General features: G+C 51.3%; 1 protein-coding gene across 2 annotated transcripts in view; it reads right to left on the bottom strand.

The window, feature by feature from the left end:
- The window catches only part of LOC138488459 (14-3-3 protein epsilon), a 322,040-nt gene that overhangs the window by 55,430 nt on the left and 239,183 nt on the right, over window positions 1-27,427 (bottom strand). For both annotated transcript variants that reach the window (XM_069615433.1, XM_069615434.1), the window contains exon 5: window positions 23,709-23,845. In XM_069615433.1, coding sequence (XP_069471534.1) covers window positions 23,709-23,845 — 137 coding nt within the window. The remainder of the gene's footprint in view (window positions 1-23,708; window positions 23,846-27,427) is intronic.

The raw sequence follows: 27,427 nt of genomic DNA, 5'->3' as shown, positions 1-27,427 counted from the left end.
AGCCGCCCTTTGCCTTGGGGCCCTAAGCCAAAGGGGCTGCACGGGCAGAGGGCTACCCTGGAAGGGTCGCTTATGACAGCAAGATGGTCGAATCAGGGGAGGAGGTGGGTTAGGGAGAAGGGAAGCAACACGGAAGGGAAGGGGAAGGCAGGGGGTGGCCTTGGGCTTTTTTGGTAAACAAAGGGCAGAAACTACGTTGGAGCAAAGTTCCTGCTGAAACTCCCCGCGCTTCCCCCTCGATGGTAAGAGGGGAGCAGGTGCAACGTGGATCACTAGACCCTCGGGCACACTGCCCACGGGCTAATCAGGACACAATAGGTGGGTCAGGAGGATGCTACGAATCAGGCAGAGGTTGTGGGGGGGGGGGGCGAGGGCAAGGGGAGCTGAACGGGGCCTGGGGCTTTTTTTTGGCAACGCTTGTCGCTAGACCCTGGGGGACACATGACTCATCAGGAGTCTGTGTGGGACAGCCAAGAGGACTGCTGCTATGAGACCCAGAAGGTGCTGGTACCACCAGGCTAAGGTCACTTCTCTGCTGAGTAAGGGCCCGGAGGCCCTTTTGAGGGCCATGTTTTTGTCTTCGGAGGGAAAAACTCTCAGAGCAAGTGTCCCAAACAAGACCCAACAAGGTCAATCACTGCCTGGGCTGCAGCTGCGGCTTCTTGAAGCCGAATGAAAAACCCAGCTTGCGCAGTGTGTTCATAAGAGCCTGGGAAGTATGGTGCACAGCTTCCAGAGATGCCGCCCTGACGAGCCAGTCCTCGAGGTATGGGTAGGTGTGGTGGCCCTGCAACCTGAGGAAGGCCACCACAGTGTTCAACCTGGTAAAGACCCTGGGGGCCGAGTTGAGGCCTAAAGGAAGCACCTTGTATTGTAAAGGTTAGCCCATGATCCTGAATCGTAGAAAAGAACGATGGGGCTGCCAAATCGGGACGTGTAGGTACGTGTCGTTCAGATCCAGGGAACACATCCAGTCTCCCATGCACAAGGTCTCCACTATCAAAGCTGGCGTAACCATCTTGAATTTTTGTAGCGGTAGGGAGAGGCTGAGGGTGGAAGTGTCCAGCACCACTCTCTGGCACTCTTGGTTCTTCTGAATGGCAAAAAGCCTAGGGTAAAAGCCCAAGCCTCCACTGCCTGGCTCTGGACGAGCGACCGGATCTCCACCAAAAGAGTTGCTGTCCCAACCTGTGGGAGGGGAGCAGAGGAGAGGCTGGGAGGGGAGGCAGTACCCGTGGAGACCAGAGAGGAATCCAGGGGTCCGCAAAATTCTGGCATCAGAAATGTGCATGGTGAGCAAACCTGCCCCCTCCCCCCCCCCCCCCTGGAGACACGTGGACCCGGAGGGGCGTGTCATGTCAGCTTTCCCTCTGAGGCTGTTGCAGGGGGGGGTCATGGGGGGATTGGAAAAAGCCCTTAAACCCCCCCCCCCCCCCCCCCACCCTCCTTTTTGTTTGCGCCGATGTTGAGTCGGCGAACGGTCAGGCTGTCTGGACAGCCGCTCTTGGAAGTCGCGGAACCCTCCGTATGTATGCCCCTTGTCCGAGTGCTGCTGTGACTGGTGTACTTTTTGGGGGTGGTCTTTATCAAGATGGATAAAAATTTGGCAGTTTGTGAGCGGTTTTTCTTTTTATACAGCCCCTTGTCCGTTGGAGTGGAAGAGGTCACCCCCTTCCAACAGAAGATCTAACATGCGATCCTGTACATCCGGGTTGAATTTCGTAGCATGGAGCCAGGCCGTTCTTCTCATGTCCGTGGCAATGCAGATGGCACAGCCAGAGGTGGCAATGTGGACCACAGTGGCCTCCATGATGTCTTCCGCCACCATCTTGGCCTCTGACAATCCCGCCTTGAATCGGGATTGGCTCTGCGCCGGAAGCTCTGGGAGGACATCTGCAATTTCTCGCCAGAGCCTCTGGTTAACAGCAATGCATCTGTGTTGGCTTGACGAAGGTGCAAGGACACGTTGGAATACAGCTTCTTCCCGTACACTTTTCCCCCTCCCCCCCAAAGACGACTTCCTTGCCCAGCAGCACTGCAGAGGAGGCTGAGGACGTCTGTAGCTTGGAGTATAGCAATGCCGCAGTGATGACTGAGGAGTATGGCTGAAGATGGGCCGATAAGAGCATCCGCCTCCATCTGTCATTACTTGGCGTCCAGGTGTTTGTTCACTGGCTGGACTGAGTGGGGCTTGAGCCAACCCTTCTTGGCCAAGGCAACTAAGCCATTCTGCATCGGAATCCCTGTTCCAGGCACAGGACGCAGCCTGAGGACTTCTGCGAGGACCCCCCTCTGCTGGTTGCTCGGCCTCGGGTTGAGGAAGGCCCAAGTATTCTGCTAGCCCTGCCAGGTGTTTGTGGAAGACTTTGGCCGAAGATGGCGTGTCGGGGTCCTCCTCCTCCTCCTCCTCCTCCTCCTCCTCCTCCTCCTCCTCCACATCATATGTGTCCGCCTGCGGGTCCTGTTTGTCAGGGACTGAGGCGGGGAGTTGTGAGCTGTGGTGTGGAGACGGAGCCAGAGCCTGTTGCAGAACCGCCTGGACATGAGGCTGAATAGGGGCCAGGGGCGGCTGCACCAGAGCCTGATGGGCTGGAGCCATTGGCGAGAGCACGTCCCTGATGGCGTTCGAGGATGTCCTCCGGCTGAGGATATTTCATGAGCCCGAGGAACTGTTCAAAGAACCAGTCCTCGCAGGCCAGATTGATGGTAGGTGATATTGACAGGGTAGTGAGGGGCTGCTGGAGCCGTTGCCTGGCCTGCCCATATGGACGCAGCGGGAACCTGCCTTGCGCGAAGGAAGGGTAAGCTGTAAGCCACATACCTGGTTGACACCAGTCCCACCTTGACATTCGATCCTCCACCCGTTGCCTGCCCTGGAGCGGCATCAGCCGGGGACACCCCTGTTCACAATATAATGAGCAAGGGTGCAGGGGACACCCCCTCCAGCCCCAGATACGTAATTTGGTTGAACTGTGGAGCGCGATTGTGGATTCGATGCAAACAGATTAAGCAGAACCGTCGGCCCAAAGGGAGTCAGCCTGAGCGCTGGTATACAAACAGTAATGCTTGCAGAAGGCTGATGGGGTGGCCCATGTGGCTGCCCTGCTAATCACCTGCCATGGGCCATGGCGTTGAAAAGAGAACGCTGCTGCCTTGGCCCAGATTGTGTGAGCGTGCATGTGCCTTGGGACATCCTTGCGCTGTGCCTTGTATGCCTTATGAATGGCCGCAAACATCCACCTGGCTATAGATGCCTTAGGTGCTTGCTCGCCCGGTTTTGATCCTCTGAAGGTGACAAATAAGGCGTCCACTCTGCAAAAGTCCTTAGTCCTGGCCAGGTAGAAGCTTTTCTGAGACAGTGGAGCACCTTTTCTGCCTCATTAGGGAAGAATGTAGGGAGCACCATCTCTTTAAGATGAAAAGATGAGCCAACTTTTGGGAGGAACCTGCCATGAGTGAAGCAGCACTATGTCCAGATGAAAGTGTACGGCTCCGTAGCCAGAGCCTGAACCTTGCTGACTCAGCAAGCCAGGTCTACAGTAGCCACGGAGTCAAAATGTTTGTGCGCCAAGAACCACATGAAGGTCCCAGACCTGGTCAGGAACCTGACTGGTGGTTACAGTCTTGTTAGCCCCACTAGATGCCCTTAAACCAGTAGGCTAGACGACTAAAAGGAAAACCTGTCCGAGTTCCTGTATACCCTTATGGCCGCCAGGTATGTCTGACACGCGTCCACCTGGACGCCTGACCTAGCTAAATAAGATTGAGAATGATAGCATCTGGTCTAGCGTGCAAGTCAGTGGGTCCGCTCCATTTGTTTGGCTCAGAAGCACAATCTGGTCCATTTGCTCTTGTACTGTTTGTGTAGCCCGACTCCTGGCTTCTTGGTTGATTTCCAGACTGTCCTGAGAGAGCTGCAGATGTTGAAGCATTACCTGCTCAAGGATCAAGCTGCTATGGCTAGTTTCTCCAGGGAGGGGTGGATCTCCACCGCCCACTTTGCTGTACCAGGAGAGGATCTGGGCCAAGAGGGAGGGGAAACAGGTTAGTCTGACAACTGCAGCAGGACCAAGAACCATGGCCTGGCCGGTAACTGGGAAGCTATTAGAATGAGACGCAGCTGGCGGGTTTCCCTGATCTTGCCAAGGACTTTGTGGAGAAGGATGGGGAAGCATAGGCCCACATTCCATACCATTGAATCTGAAGCACGTCCCCCAGGGAGCACTGGCCCCCATCCATCCCAGGAGGCTAACAGCTGGCTTGTCAGGTTGCTTTTCAGTTGCAAACAGGTCTATGCTGGGGGGCCCTCACCTGCAATTTTATTTATTTTTAAAATACATTGTTCAGCATCCACTCGTAGTTGTCCGAGCCCAGCCAGCTGACGCAGTCAGCCTCTAGATTCGACTCTCCCGGAAGGTGTACTGCAGAGATCCAGATCTCCACAGAAGCGGCGACCTAGTGCTCCCATTCTTTTTGAGGTAATGTGCAGGTAGAGTTGTCCATCTCAATGCACACTACTCTGCCCTTGATTGTAAGGAATGCCCTGAATGCGAACCAGATAGCCAACCAGTTGATGTTTTGCTGGTTGTCCGACCACAGACCATGCACAGCATGTCTGCCCAGGGTGTCCTTCCCCTGCCCCAATGGAGGGAGGAGTCTGTTGCAATGGTGAGATCCACCTTGGGCAGTCTGAAGGGTCTGCCCGCCACAAGGTTGGACTCCTGCCTCCACAACTCCAGGTCCTCTTGGAGGTGCATGGGTATGTGATTGTTGCCGCCGTGCTCCCCATTCATGATACCCATGAAGACAAAAACTGTAGCTTCAGTCTCATTTGTAGCCTGGTGTAGGGAACCACCAGGAGCCAAGCCACCATCACGCCCAATAGGTGCTGGTACCACCATGCCGTAGTTACAGTCCTGCTGAGTCGGTTACCCACAGCAGCCTTGAAAGTAGACACCTTTTGCCTGGTGGGGAACACCATTTACCTCTGCAAGTCCCACTGAAGACCTAACACCAGTGTTTGTTGGTTGTAGATGCGACTTCTGGACGGTGAGAACTGCAGCCCCTAGAGTGCTCATGAGCCTGGCGGCTGAATACCAGACTTGCTTCAGGGACCCTGCTCATACCAACCAGTTGTTGAAGTATGGGTTATACATGATGGCCCTCTGCCCGGAGTAGAGCCACAACCGCATAAGCAGTGTGAAGACCAGTGCTGAATTCAGGCCTAATGGAAGTACCTTTTATTGGAAATGCAGACCCATGACCCAAATCCTGTTGAAGGATCGATGCGACTGCGCCATGGAGACGTAAATATGCAACCTTCAGATACAGGGAGCATGTCCAGTCTCCCCCACAGTCTCTGCTATCAGTGCTTGAGTCAACCCTTACATTTCTGTTGAGGCAGGTGAGCCTGGTGGTGATTCTGAACAAAAAAGATGCAGGAATAAAATCCCAACCCCTGCTGGGGGACTGGAATCTCCTCTACTGCCCCACTCTCAATAAGGGAGCTGATCTCTGCTAGAAGGTATGGTGTCCAGATTTGTGGAATGTGGTGGGAGGGGGGCCACAGACAAGGATAGTTAGCAGGAAACCCCATGAGATTACCCAGGCAACCGCAAACCTTGCCCTCCAAGCCTAACTGTTGAGAGCCAACCTGCCCCGACTAGGGTGCTGCGGATCTGAAACGTCCATCCTGTCATTGCTTCTTTGGTTCTGAGGCTGGCACCCGGGACAGGAACTGCAAGAAACACTTATGAGATAACTTGGTGCTGAAGCCTGTGCTCGCTGGGAGACCTATCCGGCTGCCTGGCTTGGCAGTCTTGGAAGCCCAGATCCCACCAAGGGTCCGACCTTTGTCCAAACGAGACTGGCCCTGCCCATACATTTTTGCTGCTGGCTTAGAAAAAATAGCCACTGATTTTGCAGTCTGGGAGCTGCTTTTCTTTTTGTCCAGCTCCCAGTCTGTGGCAGAGTGTAACAAGTTGCCTTCCTCAAAAGGGAGCTCCAAGATTCTCTTGTACATCACGATTCAACCTGGTTGCCCTCAGCCAGGCAGTCCTCATGTCTGAGACCCAAGGCAGTACTCAAGATGATCCAGGAGAAGCAAGACTGAAAACAGGCTGGAGCAGCAAGAGCAATGCGAGGAGACCTAGAGAGGCAGCAACTCTCAAGAACACCTGCTGGAGAGGGGAATCTAGCTGGGCCGGAGCACCCCTACCTGATGCACTGGACATATGGAACTCACTGACAGCACTGATGAACCACATTCGCCAGGTCCTTTCAGAACTGGTGGTATAGGATCATAGTCTCCTATATTGGCAAGGATGGTGCAAACGTATTCAAACTTGCTTGAAGCTACTGGGGGAACTGAAGAGGGGATGAGAGGTTGCCGTGAGGGAAGGGCACCCATGGACATGTTTTTATGAACAGAATGTTGGTTCTTTAATATCAATAGTAATGGTTTGGTTTTTGGGGAATTACACATTTTGGGGTTTTATTTGCCTTTGTTCTTTTAATTTGATTCTGGTCACTCAAGTTCTTGGGAAATAAATCTCGAAAATATTACTCCGAGAGACTCCTACCGATTCCCACCTTGTCTTGGTGCTGAAATCTTGGCTCAATGCGACCCGTGAGGTTGTGTCTGACCCTGAACGTTCGGGGTCTTAACTTCAATAAAGTAGCGGGCATTACTACAAAGAATCTCCACTTTGGATGTTGTTTTCAAAAGAGACCCATCTATTAAAAGAAGAAAGGAGTCTCATTATTAAATTGTACCCGTGTGCATATTTTGTGACTAGTGGCATTAAAAAACTGAGTGGCCATCATGATTCTCAAGAGCCTACCGTTGCTCATCAAGCACCAAGGCAGAGCTAACTACTGTTAAACTAAATTGCGCATGCTTTTGGAAAACTAGAGGGCCATGTACATTGTATTGATGGGTTAAGATATGGTAGATAGTGGCAATGGAAAAGTTAACTGCACATAGAGAAAATGACTGTTCTCTCGTATCTGGGCCCCATTTTATGAATTTGTGCAAGGAAAGGCACATGTTTTTTATGTCACAGATCCTAAAACACTTAGCCCAAAACTAATGTAATTGATATATGTTGGGGTCTCCAGGAAGGTTTGGAATGATCGGAGAGGAAATGAGGACTTGAAGTACTGTGAGATATAAAGGAAGACGGACAACTTTTATGACCAATTATTAGTTTTGGTTAAACCTTTGTTTTCATTATTTTGGGGGCTTATGAAAAGGAAAATTTAAAAAGTCTCATTGTGCTCACCTTCTGGTTATATCGTTGAATTTTTGCTAACATCGAGATTTCAATAAAAGATCATTTGGAGAAAGAAAAATGGCTGAAGAGCAGAGAGACTTCCTCCACTTGCCTACATTTCGCATCCAGTCTTGTCGGCTGTGTGATGCAAGGTTTCAAACGCCCATTCTTAGGCAGGGTCTCCACATCTTACTTCAGTGGAATCCCAGATCTGAACCAGGCCCCAATGGTGAGTACCTCACCAGGATCAGTCTCTGGCTGTTCCTTTTGTGACAGGGATGCCGAGGTACTCCACCAAGCCGGTGAATGTCATGGAATGCCCTTGCAGACGGAGTGTCCTGCTGATCCCCTCTATCAGTAGGGGCTGCTGGGTCAACCGGCATACTATCATGTGTTGTTCGTTGTGAGTGCAACAGGTGGAGACAGGGCTGCAGCTACCGCAGCCACCAGTGTCACAGTTGCGGCAGCAGTGTGGGTTGCCCCAGCTGCCGAGGAAGCATGTGGGGCATCATGTCCTGTTCGATTCCCTCAAGAATGTTTTCCATCCGCGGGTACCGCATGAGCGTTAAGAATGTATCAAAGAAACACTCCTTGCAGGCTGGCTAGCAACGCACCTGGGACAGAGCCTGCTGTGGGGACATAACACTTGCTGTCTGCCTGCGCTATGCGAGAACAGCGTTACCATGTAGCATGCTTGTCCCATGATGGTCAGGTAAGTGTATGGGATACATTACTCAACGTAATCGTATTTGATGTTTGCATCTGCTTAGATTCACATGCTGTGCATAGGCCGACATCTAGTGGAAGCTACGGAGTATTAGTTTGTTTTTCGAAACTCGGAAATGGCCGTGGACACAGGGCGTGCCAGTAATACTATCCCTAGTGTGACGTCCACACGCTTCTAGGACCCTCAGATTGTATTTTTTCTGACATGAGGTAGCATGAGGAGTAGCGCGTGTACAGATTATCCAAGCAGATAAAATAGATTAGACTACAAGAATCCATGCGCCTTCTCTCAGAGGGGAAGGAAGGGTGGGTCGGATGTGAATCTAAGCAGATACAAGCATCAGAAATACGATTACGTGAGTAATTTATCCCTTCTGAGGCTTGTGGAATCTGCTTAGATCACATGCTGTGCATAGATTAGCGAGCAATGTTAGGCGGTGGGATGTGAGAAGGGTCATGAGCAATTGTCTTTGAAACTTGTCCCACTTCAGCATCTGTCTTGGAATGAGTGTCAATGCAGTGCTGAGTAAAGGTGTGAATAGAGCTCCAAGTAGGTGCTTTGCAAATGGTATCAAGGGGTACATTTGCAATGAAAGCCAGAGTGGCCCCAATGCCTCTTGTAGAGCGGGCTCTTGTCGTGAAAGGCAGAGTTTTCAGAAAGGGAGTAACAGCTGGATACAACTTATAATCCACTTTGAGATGGCACCTTTAGAGACGCAATCTCCCTCTCTGCCTGTAGCTACGGAGACAAACAGTTGGTCTGTTTTCCATAGCGGCCTGGTCTTGTCTAAATAGTATAGGACTGCCCTACACACATCTAGGGTGTGTAGTTTCACCTCACCAGAGCTTTGGGGTTCTTGGAAGAAAGCCGTAAACTCAATGGACTGGTTAACGTGGAATTTAGAAATAAACTTAGGTGAACGCCTAGGGTGTGTTCGTAAAACCAGTTCATCTTTATGAACAGTAAAGAAAGGATCCTGCACTGAGAGCCTGAATTTCACTGACCCTTATGGATGTAATGGCTAAGAAGGCAATTTTATATGTCAGGTGTTTGAGACTGCTTTTATGCATCAGCTCGAAGGCGGGGGCACATGAGTTTAGCCAGCACCACATTAAGGTCCCATCCTGGTGGTGGGTTAGAAATTGGAGGGTGGAGTTTCTTTACCCCTTCCATGAAGGCTTTAACCACTGGTACTTTCCACCACGATACCTTGTTAGGGGAGGTGGTGTATGCTGACAGAGCTGCCAGGTGTACCTTTAGAGAATTAAATACCAACCCTGCGTCCAGCAGGTGGAGCATGTAGGTGACAATAGTGGAAGGAGTGCAATCAACTGGGTGGATTTGCTTATTCTGGCACCAGATAACAAATCTTTTCCATTTGTCAAAATAACAGTGCCTAGTGTTGGGCTTCCTAGATTCCTTCAGGATGTCCATGCACCTCTGTGGTAAGTTGAGGTGTCCAAACTTTGACTTCACAAGCCATGCTGCCCAATTCATTGAGCTGGGTGGAGGATGCACTGTTTGACCTTGGTGCTGGGATAGTAGGTTGTACCAGCACGGGAGTCTGATGGGTTCGCATGCTGCTGGCCTGCGCAGGCGTGGGAACCACGGGTTGTCTTGCCCACATGGGAGCAACTAGGAGGAGCGTCATCGATTCTCTGTGCATCTTGTTGACCACCTTCCTCAGAGGAGTTGGTGGAAAAGCGTAAGCAAACATCCCTGACCAGTTCCTCCACAGGGCATTGCCCTTGGAGCCCAGCTGGGGAAACCTGGATGCAAAGTCTGGACTTTGTCTGTTTTCGCTTGTGGCAAATAGGTCTATAGTGGGGAAACCCCACTGTGAGAAGATGTCATCTACGACTTCTCTGTGTAGAGACCACTCGTGTTCTCTTGGGAGAGGATTTCTGCTCAAGGCGTCTGCTAGTGAATTGAGATCCCCTGGAACATGTTGAGATGACGGGGAAATGTTCCATCTGAGTGCCCATATCCAAATTTTCTGGGCAAGCTTGGACAGATTTGGCAAAAAAGTCCCTCCCTGCTTGTTTAGGTGGAACATTGCAGTCGTGCTGTCTGTTAAGATCTGCACTGACAGGTTCAACATATGGGGCTTGAACGCTCAAAGCGCTCTGAATACTGCCAGAAGCTCTAGCAGATTGGCTTGGCCACTGTGAGAGACCAGAGACCCTGAGCTGTGTGGCGAAGTAGGTGTGCTCCCCACCCTGAAAGGGATGCATCTGTAGTGACTACAGCCTGTACTTCTGGATCGTAAAAGGGTTTCCTCTGACAGGTTTTCCCTTGTCCACCAGTGAAGACTTTGTACCAGTGTTGGCGAAACCATCATCCCACTGACCACTTGCCTGAGACCACGGTTTCGCCAACCATTCTTGCATGGGATGCATGCGCAGGCGTGCATGGGGGACCAGGTAAATACATGACGCCATCATGCCTTGCAAACACATCGCTTTGCGCACTTATCTGGCGACCGGGCACAGAGGAATTTGCAGTAGTAGATTCCGAATTCTTTCCTCTGATGGAAAGGCCAACCCCCTCTTGAGTGTTTAGTACAGCTTCTAGGAACTGTTTGGAGGTGCTTGGCACCAGGCTTGATTTTTTTCTCGTTTATGGAGAAACCCAATTCGAAGAGGAGGCCGATCGTTCTCTGAATGTTTGAACTGCAAATTACTGGGGTTTCCCCCGTGATGAACCAGTCGTCCAGGCAAGGGTACACTGGGATTGCCTCCCTGCATAGGTGTGCCGCTACCACCGCCACAACCTTGGTGAATACCCTTGGAGCCGAGGCTACACCGAAGGGCAGCACCTTGAACTGGTAGTGCCGACCGTCCACCTTGAAGCGCAAGAATCTTGTGCGCTGGGAACATGGAAATATGAAAAAAGGCATCTTTCATGTCCAATGTTGCCAAGTAATCCCCCTTTTTAGGAGGGGGGGGGGGATTACCTCTTGGAGAGTAGTCATGCAAAACTTTTGGGGCTTGACATACTTGTTTGCAGGGCGTAAGTCTAAAACTGGGCGCATTGTCAGATTTTTTTTTTGGCACAAGGAATTAAGTTGCATAAATACCCTTGTTTACCTGTTAGCCCAGGACGAGTTTGATCGCGTCCTTTTCTAGAAGATTGACGATCTCCGAGGAGGATCTTCTGATGGTCCAAGGAATGCAGTTTTTGTCATGGGGGTGGTTTCGGGGACGCTCGAGTAGTTCTATGCAGTATCCTGAAGGCACTAGACAGCACCCATCTGTCTGATGTGATCCCTTCCCAAGCTTGGGCCAAGTTGGTAATGCGTCCCCCCCTGCTGGAGACGCATGGGAAGGTACCCCGATCACGGCGTCACTGTTTTCCGGGAGGCGTGCCCCTCTGCTGGGGCTCCCTCTACCCTTACCATGGCCCCTCTTGTTTCCCCTGTTGTAACTCTGGGTAGACTGCTGGTTGTTACCCCATGATGTACCCTGCCCCTGAGAATAGTTGGAGCTGCTACGTGAATTTTGGCCGCCTGGGCGACAAACATTACCATTCCTCTTTGATTAGGGGGTTTGTTGGTCAACTGTCCCAGGGATTTCAGAGTCTCATACTCATCCTTGGCATTTTTTAATGCGTCCTCTACCGCCTTGCCAAACAGATTAGGCTCCACCGGCATGTCGATTAAGGATGTTTGCGTCTCGGGTTTAAACCCCAATTGTCAAGCATGACTCTTAATGACAGTGCTCTCTGCTATTAGTCTGCCGGTGTTATCCGCGGCATCAAAGGTTGCCTTAAGGATGCAACCGGAAACTGCTCTCCTCAGACGCAACCTGTGCCAACTGGCCCTTTAAAGGCTCCTGCCCGATGAGTGCAGCAATGTGCTCTGAGTGGTGGAGTTGGCAATCCTAGCCTCCATAGTGGAGGCTACCTTCCTTCCCAACCCGTAGATTTTCTTGCTCTCCTTGTCGGGGGGAGCCTCAGACGACGATAGGAGCGTTCCTGCCCTCTTCCGGGTATTAGTCGCTACCAGAGAGTCCAGTTTCAGTTGCCCCCTTATGTAAAGCGTGTCTGATAGGGCTGCCCTGAATATTTTTTTCGATTCTGGGCTTTACTGCCCTGGTGAGGTTAGGATTGAGAAGGGAGGGATCAATTCTCCTTTGTATAGACTTAAGAATAGGGATGGTCTGGGCAATGGGTTTCTTTTCTCCTACTAGTCCGGCAAAGTCCCTCTCCTCCTGTGTTCCCCGAGTGTCGATGCGGAAGTGTTCTGCCGCTCTAGACAAAACCTAATTTAGGAGAGGTCGATTGGAGAGTCAGTAACCTGGGGTTCTTTGCCTACCGGGGAGTCTACTCTGTAGATTTCTGGGTCATCTTCCTCCTCCTCGTCATCCCCATAGTAGTCCACCCCAGTTTGGTCGTCCAACGTTACCAATTCTGGATCCTCACTATACTGAGTATGGCTGTACATAGAAAGGGTCAAAAGACAGACTTTGTGTTGGAGTCTCATCTCGAGGTTTCTTACCAGGGGGGTTGCTGGTCCCTAGACCCTGAGGGAGTAGCCCCGTCAGGAGTATAGGAGAGGAAGTGCTCTGGGTTCTTGGCATAGAAGTCTGCTAGTGATGACATTCTAGACATAACTGTCTATATCCTCACTGGACCATTCTTTGGAGCTGGGGATAACCCTTTCCTAGGAGTGTTTCCCTGCTATGACCTGACTGGATTTAGGGGTTTGTGCAGGGGTCTTGGTTAGCTGTTTATCAGAAGACTTAGCACTGTCTTTATGCAGCAGAGGTGCAGAAGAAGGCCGAGATCTTTTCTTCTGCTGTTTCCCCCCCCTCCCCATGAGTGGAAGAGTGCTTCCCAGGCGTCACCTTCTCAGAGCTTTTCGACGTCTGGAGCCGAGATTCGGGGGTAGAGCCTCCCTATCCTTAGAGTGAGGACATTGGGATCCGGAGCAGGCGTCGAGCAGTCTGCTGACGCTGACTCCTGGAGCGCGGCCTGGGGATGGAGGTCGGCTTAGTCTTCCAATGATCGTACCTCCATAACTTTGGTGAGTGAGGCACTCTTGGCAACACTGGATGGTTGCCTGGTGTCATGCGGCGATCTTGACAGAGAACGCCCAGGACACCGATTCGGTGGACAGTTCTTTGTGTGCCTCTTTCCGAGAACTCGACACATGCGTCGAGTCTCGGTTGGACTTGTGTTTAGTGGAAGTGCTGTGGGTAGCGCTCGTGTCGCCGGGTGTGCGCCCCATAGCTGCCCTGCCGGACAACCTTCCGAGGTCGGGGACTTGCGCTTGGCTGTCTTTCGACGCCACGTTGCCCTCGCCGTCCAATAGTATCACTGAATGTGCCCTCCGCTTCCATGGCCTCTCGTTGCCTGGCGTGGTGGGCCGAACGTTTGGTCTAAAGTGTCCTTTAGAGCATTAGCCTTAAACCGGCTACGCGCTTTGCAGTTCACCTCGGGGTGGTCCCTCGGCAAGCAGAGGTTACAGGAAGCGTGTCCGTCAACCCAAGGGTACTTGCGGTTGCACTTGGGGCAAAATTGGAAAGGGGTACCATCCATACGGACCCTGTGGCAGCGGGCTAGTGTGTGTAGAAATATATATAAATATGTGAGTGTAGAGTATGTACCACCCCCCACTCTCCCTACTTGAAGGGCCGAGGCCAGAGGCCTTTCAAGGCCTGGGCCGAGGCCAGAGGCCTTCCAAGGCCCAAAGTCCATCGTGCAGCTCTCGACGGTTTTCTTCTCCGGGCCGGCATCGAGCTTCGAAATTCGGTGACTCGATGTGGGAATGTCGGGGAAATATACTATTTGCAAAATTATGGCTAAAAGCCAGGGAACTCCGCGGAATGCTTCTGACAAGTATGGCGGAAGAAAACAATCTGAGGGTCCTAGACGCGTGAGGGATCATGGGTACAGTGGACGTCACACTAGGGATAGCATTACTGGCACGCCCTGTGTCAACGCCAATTTACGAGTTTCGAAAAACAAACTAATACTCTGCAGCTTCCACTAGATGTCGGCCTATGCACAGCATGTGATCTAAGCAGATTCCACAAGCCTCAGAAACAGTGTTACAACCAAAAGAATATCGACAAATTATTCAGTGAATTTATAATATAATTTTATTGACCGTTTAGCATGTTTCTGGCATGGATTCACATGCCCATGAATATTCCCCATCGTCCGGCTGGGAATCCTTGGCAAAAGATAAAACAGTTTCTTAACGGTCTTCCTACTATAAACCAATCACTGAGCTCTGGGCCTGACTGCCCTCCACCCAAGCACCTCCTCTGGCAGCCATCCTCAGATTTGTAGCCTTCACTGGCGGGAACGAGCGGAACAGTCCCTTGATGAATTCCTCAACTAGACGGTGCAACCATAGTGAAGACCGTCACAGATCTGGTGTATAGCAGCCAGATGAACCTTGGAGGCGTGAGCCAGCCCCGATTTAGCTAATGACAGTAAATATGGAAGTACTTGAGGGGCTGTGACCCTCAGAGGGTTGATCTTCTTGGAACAGCACCAAATTGCAAAGCGCTTCCATTTGTGTCTGCAGCATCTTAAAGTAGATGACGCCCTAAAAGAAGATCATAGCACCCGAACTCCAACGCTGCAGGAGCCAGTCCATCAGGTTCAGACACCGGGCCGTGGTGCAGAACTGTACCTCCATCCCTGGCGAGAAGATTCACGACCACTGGCAGCTTGATTGGAGGCGATGCAGACATGCTGAGATGGTCTGGGTACCAGATCTGCCTCAGCCACGCTTGTGCAACGAGGATCATCCGGCACTGGTACTATCAGAGTTGACGGATGACTCAAGCAGCAACGGAGGGAACAGGCCTTCCCAAGGGAAAGAAAATATGCCCCCACCATGCTCCACGGCTGCGGGAATCTTCTGGCAAACCTCTGGCACTTAGTGTTTGCAGCCTTCGCAAACAGATCGACCTGGGGACTGCCCATTTGAGGAAAAGGTTGTCCACTTGGTCCTGCCGAAGCTCCCACTCGTGGCAAGAGCGCAGTTTCCAGCTGAGAGAGTCGGCGACGGTGTTCTTCACTCCCGCCAGGTGAAACGGAATGAGGAACATCCCCCCCTGGGTAATGGCCCAGTGCCATAAATCCCACACCTCTTTGGAGAGCACTGGGATCTGGTGCCCCCTGTTTTGGGATGTAAACCATTGTGCTATTGTCAGTGAAGACCCTCACCGCCTTGCCCTTGAGGGAAGGCAGAAACGATTTAAGGGCCAAAAACACCACCTGTAGTTCCAGAACTATGTGTAGCACCTTCTCCTCCGGCAGCCACAGGTTTCTGGCGTGAAGACGTCCGGTGTGGGCTCCTCATCCTTCCACGGAAGCATCCATTGTGACAGTCTCCTGGTATGCGGGGGCTCTGGAAGTCCGTGCCTTCGGTGATATTGAAGCGCACTCCCCACCACCTGATCGCTCGGTGGAAATCGTCGCGCGTGATCCTGTCCCAGAAGCCTGCAGACACCTGGACCGAATGGGTGTCGAGGAACTCTTGTATAAGGCGCATCCACAGCCTGCAGAGCCGAATCAGGTAGACATGCCGAGTAGAGACTTTATGTCCTCACTGTGGCGACCCTCAGTGCTAACAGCCGTTGCACTTTACCGAAGATGGCCGCTATCCTCTGATGGTGATGCCAGGCAGGACACTGTTGAGCCTGGATCCCAGGAACAGCGCATTCTGCAATGAAGACTAACAAGACTTTGCATAATTCACAGAGAACCCAGGTTCTGTCAGCAAGCGGGCAGTCCGCGCTGTGTGGTCGACAACAATGTCCCTTGATCTAGCCCAAATAAGCCAGTCGTCCAGGTAAGGGTACACATGGATCTCTTGCAGTCGTAGATGGGCCGCCACCAGAGCTAGGCACTTGAAGACTCTGGGTGCGGACTTCAATCCGAAATGAAGAGCCTTGAACTGGTAATGCTTCCCTTGAATGACGAAGCGCAGAAACTTGCGGTGTCCTTGGTTTATGGGGACGTAGAAGCATGCGTCCTCTAGATCCAACAATGTCTCCCTCCTCCAGCTGGCCGAGCATGTGCTTCAGAGTGACCATCCTGAGCTTCTGGGACATTATTTACTTGTTTAGTCATCGTAGGTCGAGAATGGGACTCTATGTTAATGTTAAAGGACATGTGTACCACGCACTACCACCGGAGTGGTCCCCTGGCGCTCTGAAAAAGGAAGGGGGGAACGGGGGTTAGTGGGAGGAAGCTGGAACAGTGCAAGAGAGCAGTGATGTGCTGTTGGCGGCCTCAGCCCTGTGGGTCCGTTGGCTGGGCCTGGGGTGTTTGCGGCTGGTAGTCAGCGTGTGCTGTTGTGCAAGTCTGTTTTTGTTTTGTTGTTGCCATGTAGTGAAGTTTGTGCGGTTAGTTGTGCTGTAGGTTTGTGGATGTGTTTGGTTAGAGTTTGAGAGGTGTATGCAGAGGGGGAAATTGTTTGTGCAATTGGTTAGTTTGGTTACCCCGAATCTGGCAGCTCACCTTCCTCTTGGGGTGCCAGTGGTGTGAGATTGGCGTGCGTAAGTGCGTCGGTGGATGGGACGGGCCCGGCTCGTCGACGGGTGACTGTGGCAGGTTTACCTGAGGTAGTCTCTAGTCCAACGACTGTACTAAAGACTGAAGCGTGGACAGAATCTCCAACGACAAAACAGATTGAGAAGAGGGGCGGATACCGGAACACCGGATCCCCTCGCCGACGACTTGTCAACCACTCGTAGTCCGAGGTCTGCCGGGCCAGCTATTCTCCCGCTCTCGTCGTCCTCCAAGGACAGCGACACGGCCCGTTCTTGCAGTAAAGTATCCGGGGCGATCGGATCAAAAACTTCAGGCCTCCAGGCTTCCTGTAGAACCTCCGTTAACGAGGCCACCGTCGCAGTCGGTGGGGCGGTGGATACCACCTGCGTCAGTGGCCGGGTGGGGGCCGATGACTGGACCGCCGTCGTCGACGGTGACTTAGCAGGTGGTTTAGGCGGTCCCACCTTTTCCACACCTGGCTTGCCTTTACTCGACTCGTGGTCGATCTATGGTAATCGCCCGAGGAGGGTTTTGGCCTTTCCTTGTCATGCTTTTTTGATGAAGTTGAGGATTTTTTTTGACAAGGATTCTCTAGCTGAATGACTCCGAGATGATTCTTTTTCCGTCGGTCGAGATTACTTCGCCGGTGGTTCCGACGAGGCAGCGCGGTGTGATGTTTTCGCCGATTGTGTGGAGCCTACCTCCGAAGGGGGGTATGCCCCCGCTCCATCATTCAGCCATGCCACCAGCCGTCGATTTCGGTCTCTAAGGGTCTTTTGAGAAAACCCTTTGCATATGTCGCAGTCATCAGCCGAATAATGAGGGTGGAGACAGTATATACAATCCATATGTCCGTCCCCCTCGTAAACTTTTTTCAAGCCGCACACGGACGGAACAGCGCTTTTCCAACTCCAGGTACACAACCTTGTACAAAATAGTAAGACGCCGCAAGGAGATCCCACTACTTTGGAGACGGTTGAAATCTGAAGGGGAGCCGTGGGGGCGGGCCTTCTTATACAGGGACGTATATGCGTAGGCGGGTCCTAAAAGGACGTAGATAGGACACAAAAGTGTCAAGTTTTCCTATAGGAAAAGGCTATGTGTACCGAGGGGTCCCAGTCTGACGGGGAATATTCTAAGCATGTGAATCCATGAAAGATCCAATGCTGGAGAATTGCAAAGATAATCCATCTAGACAAAGTCTGCTTAGTCACAGCTTGTCCCAAACGAAATTCCAGCATAACCAATAAAGAGCCGATCGTCCACTCTGACCCGGGACATGCGTGAAATGTCGCAACGTAAAGCTCTCCTAGGATCCAACCTGTGGAGCCTCTCCTCTTCCTTACCAGGATGTGGAGGAGGATAAAATGCAGGAAGAACAACCTGGCTTAAATGAAATTCCGACACCACCTTTGGAAGAAAGAACGGACTAACTCTAAGGACAACCCTGTCCTTATGAAACACATTGAAGGGTGGCTTAACTGGAAGTGCCTGCAACTCACTCACTCTGCGACCGCAACTAAACAGTTTTAAGGGTGAACAGCCTCAAAGGACAAGATTGTAAACGGAGCACCCATAAGGAATTTCAGAACAAGGTTCAAATCCCAACCATGCATCTGGAAAGGTGACGGCGGAAACACATTAGTGAGTCCTTTGCGAAACTGAGAAATTAAAGGAATTTTGAAATAGGAACACTCCTCAGACGAGCGCTTAAATATAGACAGCGCCGCCAGGTAACCTTTAACAGTACCCACTTGCAGGCCCCCGTGGGCCAACGAAAGCAAAAAAAGACAGAACCACAGGAATGTCACATGAAAAAGGATCCACATTCTGAACCCTGCACCAGTCGCAGAACTGTCGGCAACGGCACAGGGACTTAGTTGCCGGCAGTCTGTCCGAAAGCAACACCTCCATCACGTCTTCAGGGAGGTCCCAATCCTTGAACCTCAACCTTTCAGAAGCCAAGCATGAAGGTTGAGGGACCTGACCTCTAAATGGAGAACCTGACACCCCCCCTCCCGTGAGAGCAGATCGTCTCGGTAGGGAAGACGACGTGGAGGGCAGATGGACAAGTAGAGAAGGTACGGGTACCACATCCTCCGGGCCCACGCCCGAGCAATGAGGATCATCCAGGAGCCTCCGCAGCACTTGCATCATGACAGGGACTGGAGGAAACGCGCACAGCAGTGGGAAGGACCACTCCACCACAAACGCTTCTCCTAAGGCTCCTTTTGGAGAAAATTCCCGCGAGAAGAACCTTTCGGACTTACGGTTGACACCGGAGGCGAAGCGATCCACTTGAGGGGTCCCCCAAAGGGCGAAGATCTCCAGGAGAATCTCCAGAGCCAGCTCCCGCGCGTGAGAGCTCGTGCTCTGCCTGCTCAGAGCATCCGCCGTCTCGTTAGTCTCCGGCCAGATGAACTGCCTAGATCGAAACTTCCTGCTGGATGGCCCAGAACACAAGCTGCATTGCCTCCCTTCACAGAGGAAGTGACCCTGCCCCCCCCCCCCTTTTTTTGTTGAGGTAGTGCATGGCCACTGTGTTGTTCGTCAGAATCAGGACATTTCCCCCCCCTCGCACAGTCAGCAGAAAAGCCTTCAGGGCAAGCCCGACGGCCCGCATCTCCAACAGATTGAAATGGAGTCTGGATTCCGGAGAACAACCGCTGACCGTCAACTCGTTGGCATAAGCTGCCCATCCCATGAGGGATGCGTCCGTCACGATAGTCACCTCCTGCCAGGGCAGCCAAAATGGAGCCCCCCCCCCCACCCCATCAGATTGCCTTCGACAGACCACCACTGAAGGTCCTGGGCGACCGAGAGCGCCACCTGAATGAGGTCCGACATCCCGCCGGAGGACTGACCACTGGAGCTTGAGGGCCAATTGCAGAGATCTCATCCGCAACCTGGCCTCTGGCACCAGAAGAAGGCAGGATGCCATGAGGCCGAGCAACCTCAAGAACTCGAACGCCGGGAGCGTCTGGGAAAGTTGAAACTCGTGCACCATCTCCTGAATGTGAAGAGCCCTCACCTGGGGAGGGAAACGCTGCCCCTGGGATGTGTTGAGCACTGCTCCGATGTACTGGAGCCGCTGTGTTGGCGTCAACTGGGACTTCAAGTTGAGGGAGAAGCCCAGCGTGTGAAGGGAGTGGCAGGTGACAGACATATGATCCAGGACTTGCTCAGGTGAGCGCGCCCTGATCAACCAATCATCCAGGTAGGGTTAGACGTGAATCCCCTTTGATGAGATACGCTACCACCACCATGAGCTTGGTGAAGACCCTCTGGGTGGAGGTCAATCCGAACGGCAGGACCCGAAACTGAAAGTGTGAGTCACCAACCGCGAACGTCAGGTATTTCTTGTGCTTTGGATGGATCGACACATGAAGCTTCCTTGAGGTCGAGGGACACCAACCAGTCCTGAAGTTGAAGGGCCTGGAGGACTTCAGAAAGAGTAACCATCTTGAACTTGTCCTTCCTGAGGAGTTTGCTCAAACCACGTAAATCCAAAATGGTTCTCAATCCCCAGTCTTTCTTCGAAATAAAAAAATAAGGGGAATACCATCCCTTGCTCCTCTCCACTACAGGCACCAGTTCTATGGCACCTTTCTAAAGCAGGGATTGAATTTCCTGTGCAAGGATCGGATCCGGACTCTTCAAAGATTCCCTGGTGGATTGTCGCGAGACCCATGCCGGAAAGGAAGACAGTAGTCGTGGGCTATGATCTCCAGAACCCACACATCTGAAGTAATGGCACGCCACTCTCCAAGATGTTGCGCCAGTCTTCCCCCCCAACCGGCGAACCATGGGACATGGCCTCATGACTAAGCTGAAGCGGCTGCGGCAGTGCCTGAGGGCAAAGAGGCAACAGCCTGAGCGGCCTTGGCATCTTGAGTACCCTGTTGTCCACCTCTGGCAGTCCTACGGTGGCCCCTTTGACTAGCAGCTCCTCTCGATTTACTAAAGGACGAGTAATATCGAAGGGCACCTCCCCTCCATTGCTGTCCCCTAGGACAAAAAGGCAGAGGTTGGTGTACTGCAGCGCCAAACGACTTTGCTGCAGCTTTAGAGGTCTGCAACCTCTCATCAGCCTTGCTGCCAAAAAGATGTGCACCAACAAAGGGCATGTTGAGGAGTCGAGCTTTCACATCAGGCGCAAACCCCGACTTCCGGAACCATGCAAACTTGCGTATTACGGTGCTCGACGCCATGGACCTGCTGACGCAATCAACCATGTCCAGACCAGACTGAAAGGACTCACATGGCGTCCTTGCCATCCTGCACGATAGCAAGAAAACATCCCGTTCCTCCCCTTCAGGAAATACGATCAGCCGCTAAGGAGATACAGTTCCACAGAGTGTGCATGAAATGAGACAAAGCACAAACTGAGTTTTCAGCCTGAAGCGCCAAACCCCCAGAAGAAAACACCTTCGCCAAGCCGTCAAAACGTTTGTCGCCCCCATCAGGAGGGATGGTAGGGTACGACGCCTGCTTTGCGGGGGCCGTAGCCGCCTGCACCACCAAACTCTCCCGAGTAGGGTGTGTGGGCAAGTAGCAGGGGTCGCCACTGGCTGGGTGACATTTCTTCGGCAAGGACTTGCTCACTGCCGGGAGACTCTCCGGAGAAGTCCAAGCCACAGCCACCCTTCTCTGCAAGGCCGTATGGAATGGCAGCACCGGGTCAGTTGGTCATCCTGCTGAAAATCCCCAGGGGGAGGGGAGAGACCAACACAGGTAATCTGTGACCAACATCATGCGCCGATATGAGGACTCGGCATGCGTGCCAGACTTAGGCCTACCAAACTCCACCTCCGGAGAGGCGTCTAGACCACTGGCGTTGTGCAACGACTGACGCAGGTCTTCAAGTTGGCTATGACCAGAAAGAAGGTCATCAGGAACCTCTGCAGAAACCTCATCTTCCTCAGACCCCTCATCCACCTCAGAAAAATAATCCAGAGGACGGAAGGAGGGTACAGAAAAAATAACAGACATGTTTAACCGTGGCCAGAGCCTTTCTGGGGGAGGGGGGGTTCCACCATACCACAGGGAACCTCCGACAAAGCCGCATCGAAAGGCGTTGACTGAATCGGAGTCGAGTGTGGCGCCGACAGCTTCAACGGAGTCGACACAGGCCTCGAGGGCAGAGCCCTGAGCGTGTCTCGACAGCCTGGGTGCCGACAACTTCCTCGGGGGCGGAGGCATGAGAGAATCCGTCGACAACCTTGGTGCCGCAGGCGTCTATGTCTTCGAAGACTTTACAGGTTCTCGCGGTCTCGAGGGCGTGGAGGACCCAGACCTGGAACGGGCATGCGTAGAGCGACCATCCTTGTCCGACCGGGACCTCGAAGGCGCCCGGTGGTCACGACAACTGCTCGAGCCCGAAGGCGGACGAGCAGTGTCTCTAGTACAGCCACGGCCGGCGTCCTCAGACGGCGCGGACAGGAGCCCTGCGATTGGAGAAAAAAAAATATATAAAAAATCACCAACATGGCCTTTCGGAAGGAATCCCATTCCTCAGGAGGGAAATGCTTGTTGGCACAAGCAACCCGCCAACGGGCGGAGTCCTCGGACGTGGAAGGTGACCTGTGACGGCGCTTCCTAGAGGAATGTCAGGACCGACTCCCAGACCGAGAACCCCCAGAGTCATGACGACGAAGCGGAGAGTTGCCCCTCGAATCGTTCATCGAAAGACCAGTGGAATGCGACTTCCGTGGCTTGGCTACCTTACCGACCAACAGCTGCTTCTTACGCTCCCGCAAGGCCTGATGTGAGCAATTGGCAGTCGACAGTCATCCAAATCCCAAAGAGATACCAAGTTCAATGAAGAAACCGGTTTCGAAGAACCGAATGAACAGGATTCAGTAGAATCTAGGCACGCCGAGCTCTCCGAAGCAAACACACACGCAGAAAGAATGGAACTGAGGCTACGTGCGTCCTACTTATAACATCCGGTGATGTCGGCTCGACGGAGGCCCTCGAGGACGGCGTATCGATTTAGGAGCCGGAAGTTTTTCCAAAGCAGCCCAGATGTGGCGATTACTGTCATAGATATGGAATACGTCGGAGGACCCAATCCCCCCCCAAAGTGAAAATATTGTGGCACAGCCATTTTAGTGCACTAGCCACATTTGGTAGCCAGAAGATGTACACTTGAATGTGCAAATTAAAATTAATGAAACAGTAAAAACATAGCTGCTGCCTCCAGCTTGTCTTTAGGCACATAATAGGAACCAAAAATACTGTGTAAAACGTTGGTGATATAGAATAAGGTGCTGTGTGCAATTGTAAAAATCAAAAGGGAAACAATGTTTCCAGTACTAATTGTCTTAAAGGCTGATCAGTTTCTCCATAACATGAGCGCAAAAATGGAAGTGAGGCTGAAGACTTTACATCCCCTCAAAAAGTCAGGAAATAGAAAGGGGTTATTACATCCCCTCAAAAAGACAGGAAATAGAAAGGGGTTACATAGGAAGTTATGGAGGGAAAGTTGTAAAAAGCAAGTCTTTAAGAACCTTAACAGTTCTGCCATGTGTTGTGGTTACTCCAAAGCACTTTGACTGTATAGATCTTCTGTGTCATTTAATAATTAAGGGTATTTCTAAGAACACAAGTGTATTCTTTCAGGGGGGGAGAGTTTATCTATTGGGAATAACTACTTCATTACTTGCTTCTCCCCTCCCTTAAATTGGGTCAGACTGCTCTGCCACTACCACACAAGAGAGTTTGCCCTGTTGATTGTAAACATGCGTGCCTTTATAAGGGTTTACATCCCTCAGCAGAGGGCTGTGGAAAAATCTCAGACAGCAAAATCTTGGAAGGTCTGATGTTGTTCAATTGTTTCTCCTTCCAATGGCTTACATTTAGCCAGAGGTCTGAATAATTAGGAAACCAGGAGCACATCCTTGGTAATACACTTATGGTTTGCGGTTAGGTCAATAGTATTTAATTGAGGGCATGTAAAGAGAAAGACAGGCAACATTCCAGAGAAAGCTAAGATTGAAACATTTCAGCAAATAATGCAATCAATAGTAATCGGTTAAAGCAGGCAAAAACTACAGAGTTGTTTCTCCTCAGTAAAGGTTTAATAAAGAACCACACGAACACTTATGACTGCACCAGATTCAGTAACTTCATAAACTGTGTTGGGATCAAACCATTCCTAAAACGTTGCTCAGATTAAAATTCCTTACCATCTCCCTGCATGTCTGAAGTCCATAGTGTCAGGTTATCACGTAACAATTGCATGATAAGCGTTGAGTCCTTGTAACTTTCTTCGTTCAGTGTATCCAGTTCTGCAATGGCATCGTCAAAAGCTGCTTTTGCCAACCTAAAAAGAAAGAGCTTGTTTAAAACAAACAGTTAAGCAAATAGTTAAACAAATTCCTTCCACCAGGTTCCACAAACATGCACCAGTTATGCAGTGTAGAAAGGGACTGGACTAACCCCTCATCAAATCGCTCACCGCCCATAGAATCCTGTGATATCCGTACCTTCTAGAGCTGAACAAAGTTTATCCTAAAGAGTCATGCAAGGCACTGCTCCACTGAAAGCACACGTTTCTACGACCCTCTACCCCTGAATTTCATGCCTCAATACAACTCCATTAATATCTGTTTAGGGGGATGGGGCAGGGTGCCCTGAAAAGTCTATGACCGGGACATGCGCAGAAAGTAAAGTGTGTAGTGAGCAACAGGTCAGTCTTTAATATGTAGCAGGTTTACACACAAGGTGCCTGGGGTTCCGGTGTTCCCAGAAGGAACAGGTTCACCTGTAACTGTTCTCCAGCATTGGTCTGGCATGGAGTCACATGCTCATGAATATTCTGTAACCAGGCTGGGAATCCTCGGTAACAAACAGTTTTGTTTCTAAACTGTCTTCCTTCTCCTATAAGCCAATCACTGAGCTCTGGGTCATACTTCCCCCAGCCATTGACCGCACTCTAAGCCCCTCTGGCAGCCATCTTCAGATTTGGTAGCACATAAAGTGGCAGTAGGACCAAGAGAAGAGTCACAGAGGGGCAGGAAGGTTCGCCTGTGAATTCATGCCAGACTCATGCTGGAGAACAGTTGCAGGTAAGTAACTTGTTGCTTCTCCAGCATGGGGTCTGGCATGGATTTGCATGAATAACAGTTACTCACTGTAGTGACTACCATACTCCTAGTCCATAGTCCCCTTTCCTCCATACTTGTGGGACATTCTGTTTTTCGGGACGGCACCAAGGCACTTTTCATAAAAAGCATAAAAAATTCAAAAAAATGGTGTCCTCTTTTTACGTGGGGTACCGCATGCGACCGTAAAACCACCCTTGTGAGCTCTGCCCTGCGCATCGCCCTTCAGTCCTTTTTTTTTTTTAATCGCCAGGTCTGTGACCATTTATGCAATAATAGAAGATACTTATTAGAGGAGACGGCAGGCGGGCGTATGGAGGAAAGGGGACCATGGAATAGGCGTAAGGTAGTCACTACAGTGACTAACTGTACTACTCCTACGTCCTGTCCCCTTTCCTCGATACTTGTGGGAGATTCCAAAGCACTCTTCACAGGTAATATGGGTGGATGTAACTTCCCTACTGAAAAATGTTCTTAAGAAAAGCATGGCCAAATTGAACATCGGCCCTGGAGTTGAGATCCAAGCATTGATGCTTACAAAAAGCTGATGGGGAAGCCCAAGTGCTTTGGCAATGGTTTCCCAGGGAAACATTTTGAAGGGCAACAGCAGCCGCTTTGACATGTACAAGATGGGCATGAATGCCCTTCGGAGGCTGAAAGCCCTGAATGGTATACGCTTCTGAAATACAGGAGGCAACCCATCAGGCATTCGTAGCAGGTTTCCCTTTTGGGTCTTCCGAACGAAACAGTTGAGGAGCCCCCGAGTTCAGTTGGTCTGTCCAGATAGAACTTTAGAGCTCGTCTGACATCTAAATTGTGTAATCCTCTCGGCGACCGAGGCCGGGTTCGGAAAAAAGACAGGTAATGAGATAGATTGATTCAAATGAAAATCAATCACTACTTTAGGAAGGAAAGAAGCAGTGCGACGCACAACCTTATCCTTTTGAAAGTTAAGGAATGGGTGTTCCACGGACAAAGCTTGAAGCTCTTTTACTCACCTTGCCGAAGTCACTGCAATCAAAAAAGCAACCTTCCAAGAAAGGTACTTTAAATCAGTCATAGCCATGGGTTTAAAGGTGGTCAAAACCATATTAAAATCCCGCTTTGGGTGAGGATTGAGAACAGGTGGAAAAAGATGCAACAATCCTGCTAAATGCCTTTTAATAACTGGGTTCATCAAAGAAAAGGAGCAGGCATCAGATAGGTAGGCAGAAATAGCCGACAAGTAAGTCCTACAGGACAAGACAAAATGACCGAAGTAGCCAGATGACAAATGAACAAAAAGGACTGTCAATCACAGCATGCCTGGGGTCTAGCTGCTTCGCTAAACACCAGTGACAAAACAGGAGCCACTTGCTCCTATACTGAGACCTCGTAGAAGGCTTCCAGGCCACTTGGATAACGCGCATATGGTCTTCAGACAGGTTAAACTGCGCTAGGGATTTGAATTCAGGCACCAGGCCGCCAAGCTGAATGATTGTGGGGAGGGTGAAACATCTGCTGATCGCACTGGTGAAGCAGGTTGGAATCAATGGCAGTCTGATAGTACAAATCGACAGATACTGAAGTTCTGATAACCAGAATCTGGCTTGCCACCAAGGGAGTGCAATTCGATGCATTCCTGAGCTTGCAGAGTGACCGATGAATCAGGGGAAGAGGCGGGAAGGCATAGGCCTTCCTGTTGTGCCACGGGATCTCGAGAGCATCCCATAGAGAAAAGGCCCAGAGACCGTTCCTTGAAGCATAAAGAGGACGTTTCCTGTCTGTAGCAGTCACAAAAAGGTCCACTTCTGGAGTGCCCCACTGGTGAAAAACCAGAGGACTTCCATGTTCAGTTTCCACTCGTAGCTGGCCACTGTCTGCCGGCTGAGTGAGTCTGCAGTCACATTGATCTGCCCCGGAATGTGTACAGCCAAATGCCGTGCTGTACGGCCCATTCCCAAATCTGAATGGCAAGGAGGTGGTGACTTGGTACCACCCCACTTGTTGATATAAAACAAACATTGAGTTGTCCGTGCAGACGCGGGACCACCCGGTTCGTGATGGATGGTTGAAAAGTTCTCAGCACCAGAAAAACAGGACTTCCAAATAATTTATATGAAACTGCCTGTCCTTGGGCGTCGTCCATATATTGAAGACCTGGAGATGATCGGAGTTGCTCCCCACCCTGGAAGGGAGGAGTTTGTGGTAATCGTCACTTGTGGGCAGGGCTCCTAAAAGGAGGACCCCCCTGTAAGATGGTTGGCCGAGGACCACCATAGAAGGTCCGCCATCATGCAGGATGGTACTGGAATCATCTTTGAATCCGATTTCAAAGCCTGACACCAATAGCTCCGAAGAACTAGCTGCATACGCCTCATTGAGAGACACGCAAGAGCAAGTACACGATGCCATGAGGCCCAGAAGCTTCTGGAACCACCAAGCAATCATGTGCTCCGACTGGATGAAAAGTTGACATGTGGCGAATAGATCTGTAATCCTGTTCGCCGTCAAAGAAACCCTGGAGTCGATCATGTTCCAACGGAAACCCAGGAACATCAGGTCTTGGGAGACCGTCATGGAAGATTCTGCCAATTCACCAACAGCCCAAGATGGAACAGGAGCTAGGGGAGAAAGCACCGCTTCATGCGGAGCAGGGGCCTCAGGTACTGGAATGTCAAGGAGGGCCATCATACCCAGAACCCGGTCATGGAATGCTCTGACAGAGCGGGGGTGCTCATCGCTCTCCTGATCAGCTTGAGGGCCATTCAGCGATTCGGGAGCCGACAGCTGGGCCACCACAGGATTTAAAGTGCCATCCT

The sequence above is a fragment of the Ambystoma mexicanum genome, chromosome 9 (assembly GCF_040938575.1).
Source record: "Ambystoma mexicanum isolate Mex_15411 chromosome 9, UKY_AmexF1_1, whole genome shotgun sequence".
Lineage (NCBI taxonomy): Eukaryota > Metazoa > Chordata > Amphibia > Caudata > Ambystomatidae > Ambystoma > Ambystoma mexicanum.
The sequence above is the reverse complement of the archived record's forward strand: the minus strand, read 5'-3'. Positions and strand labels throughout refer to the sequence as shown.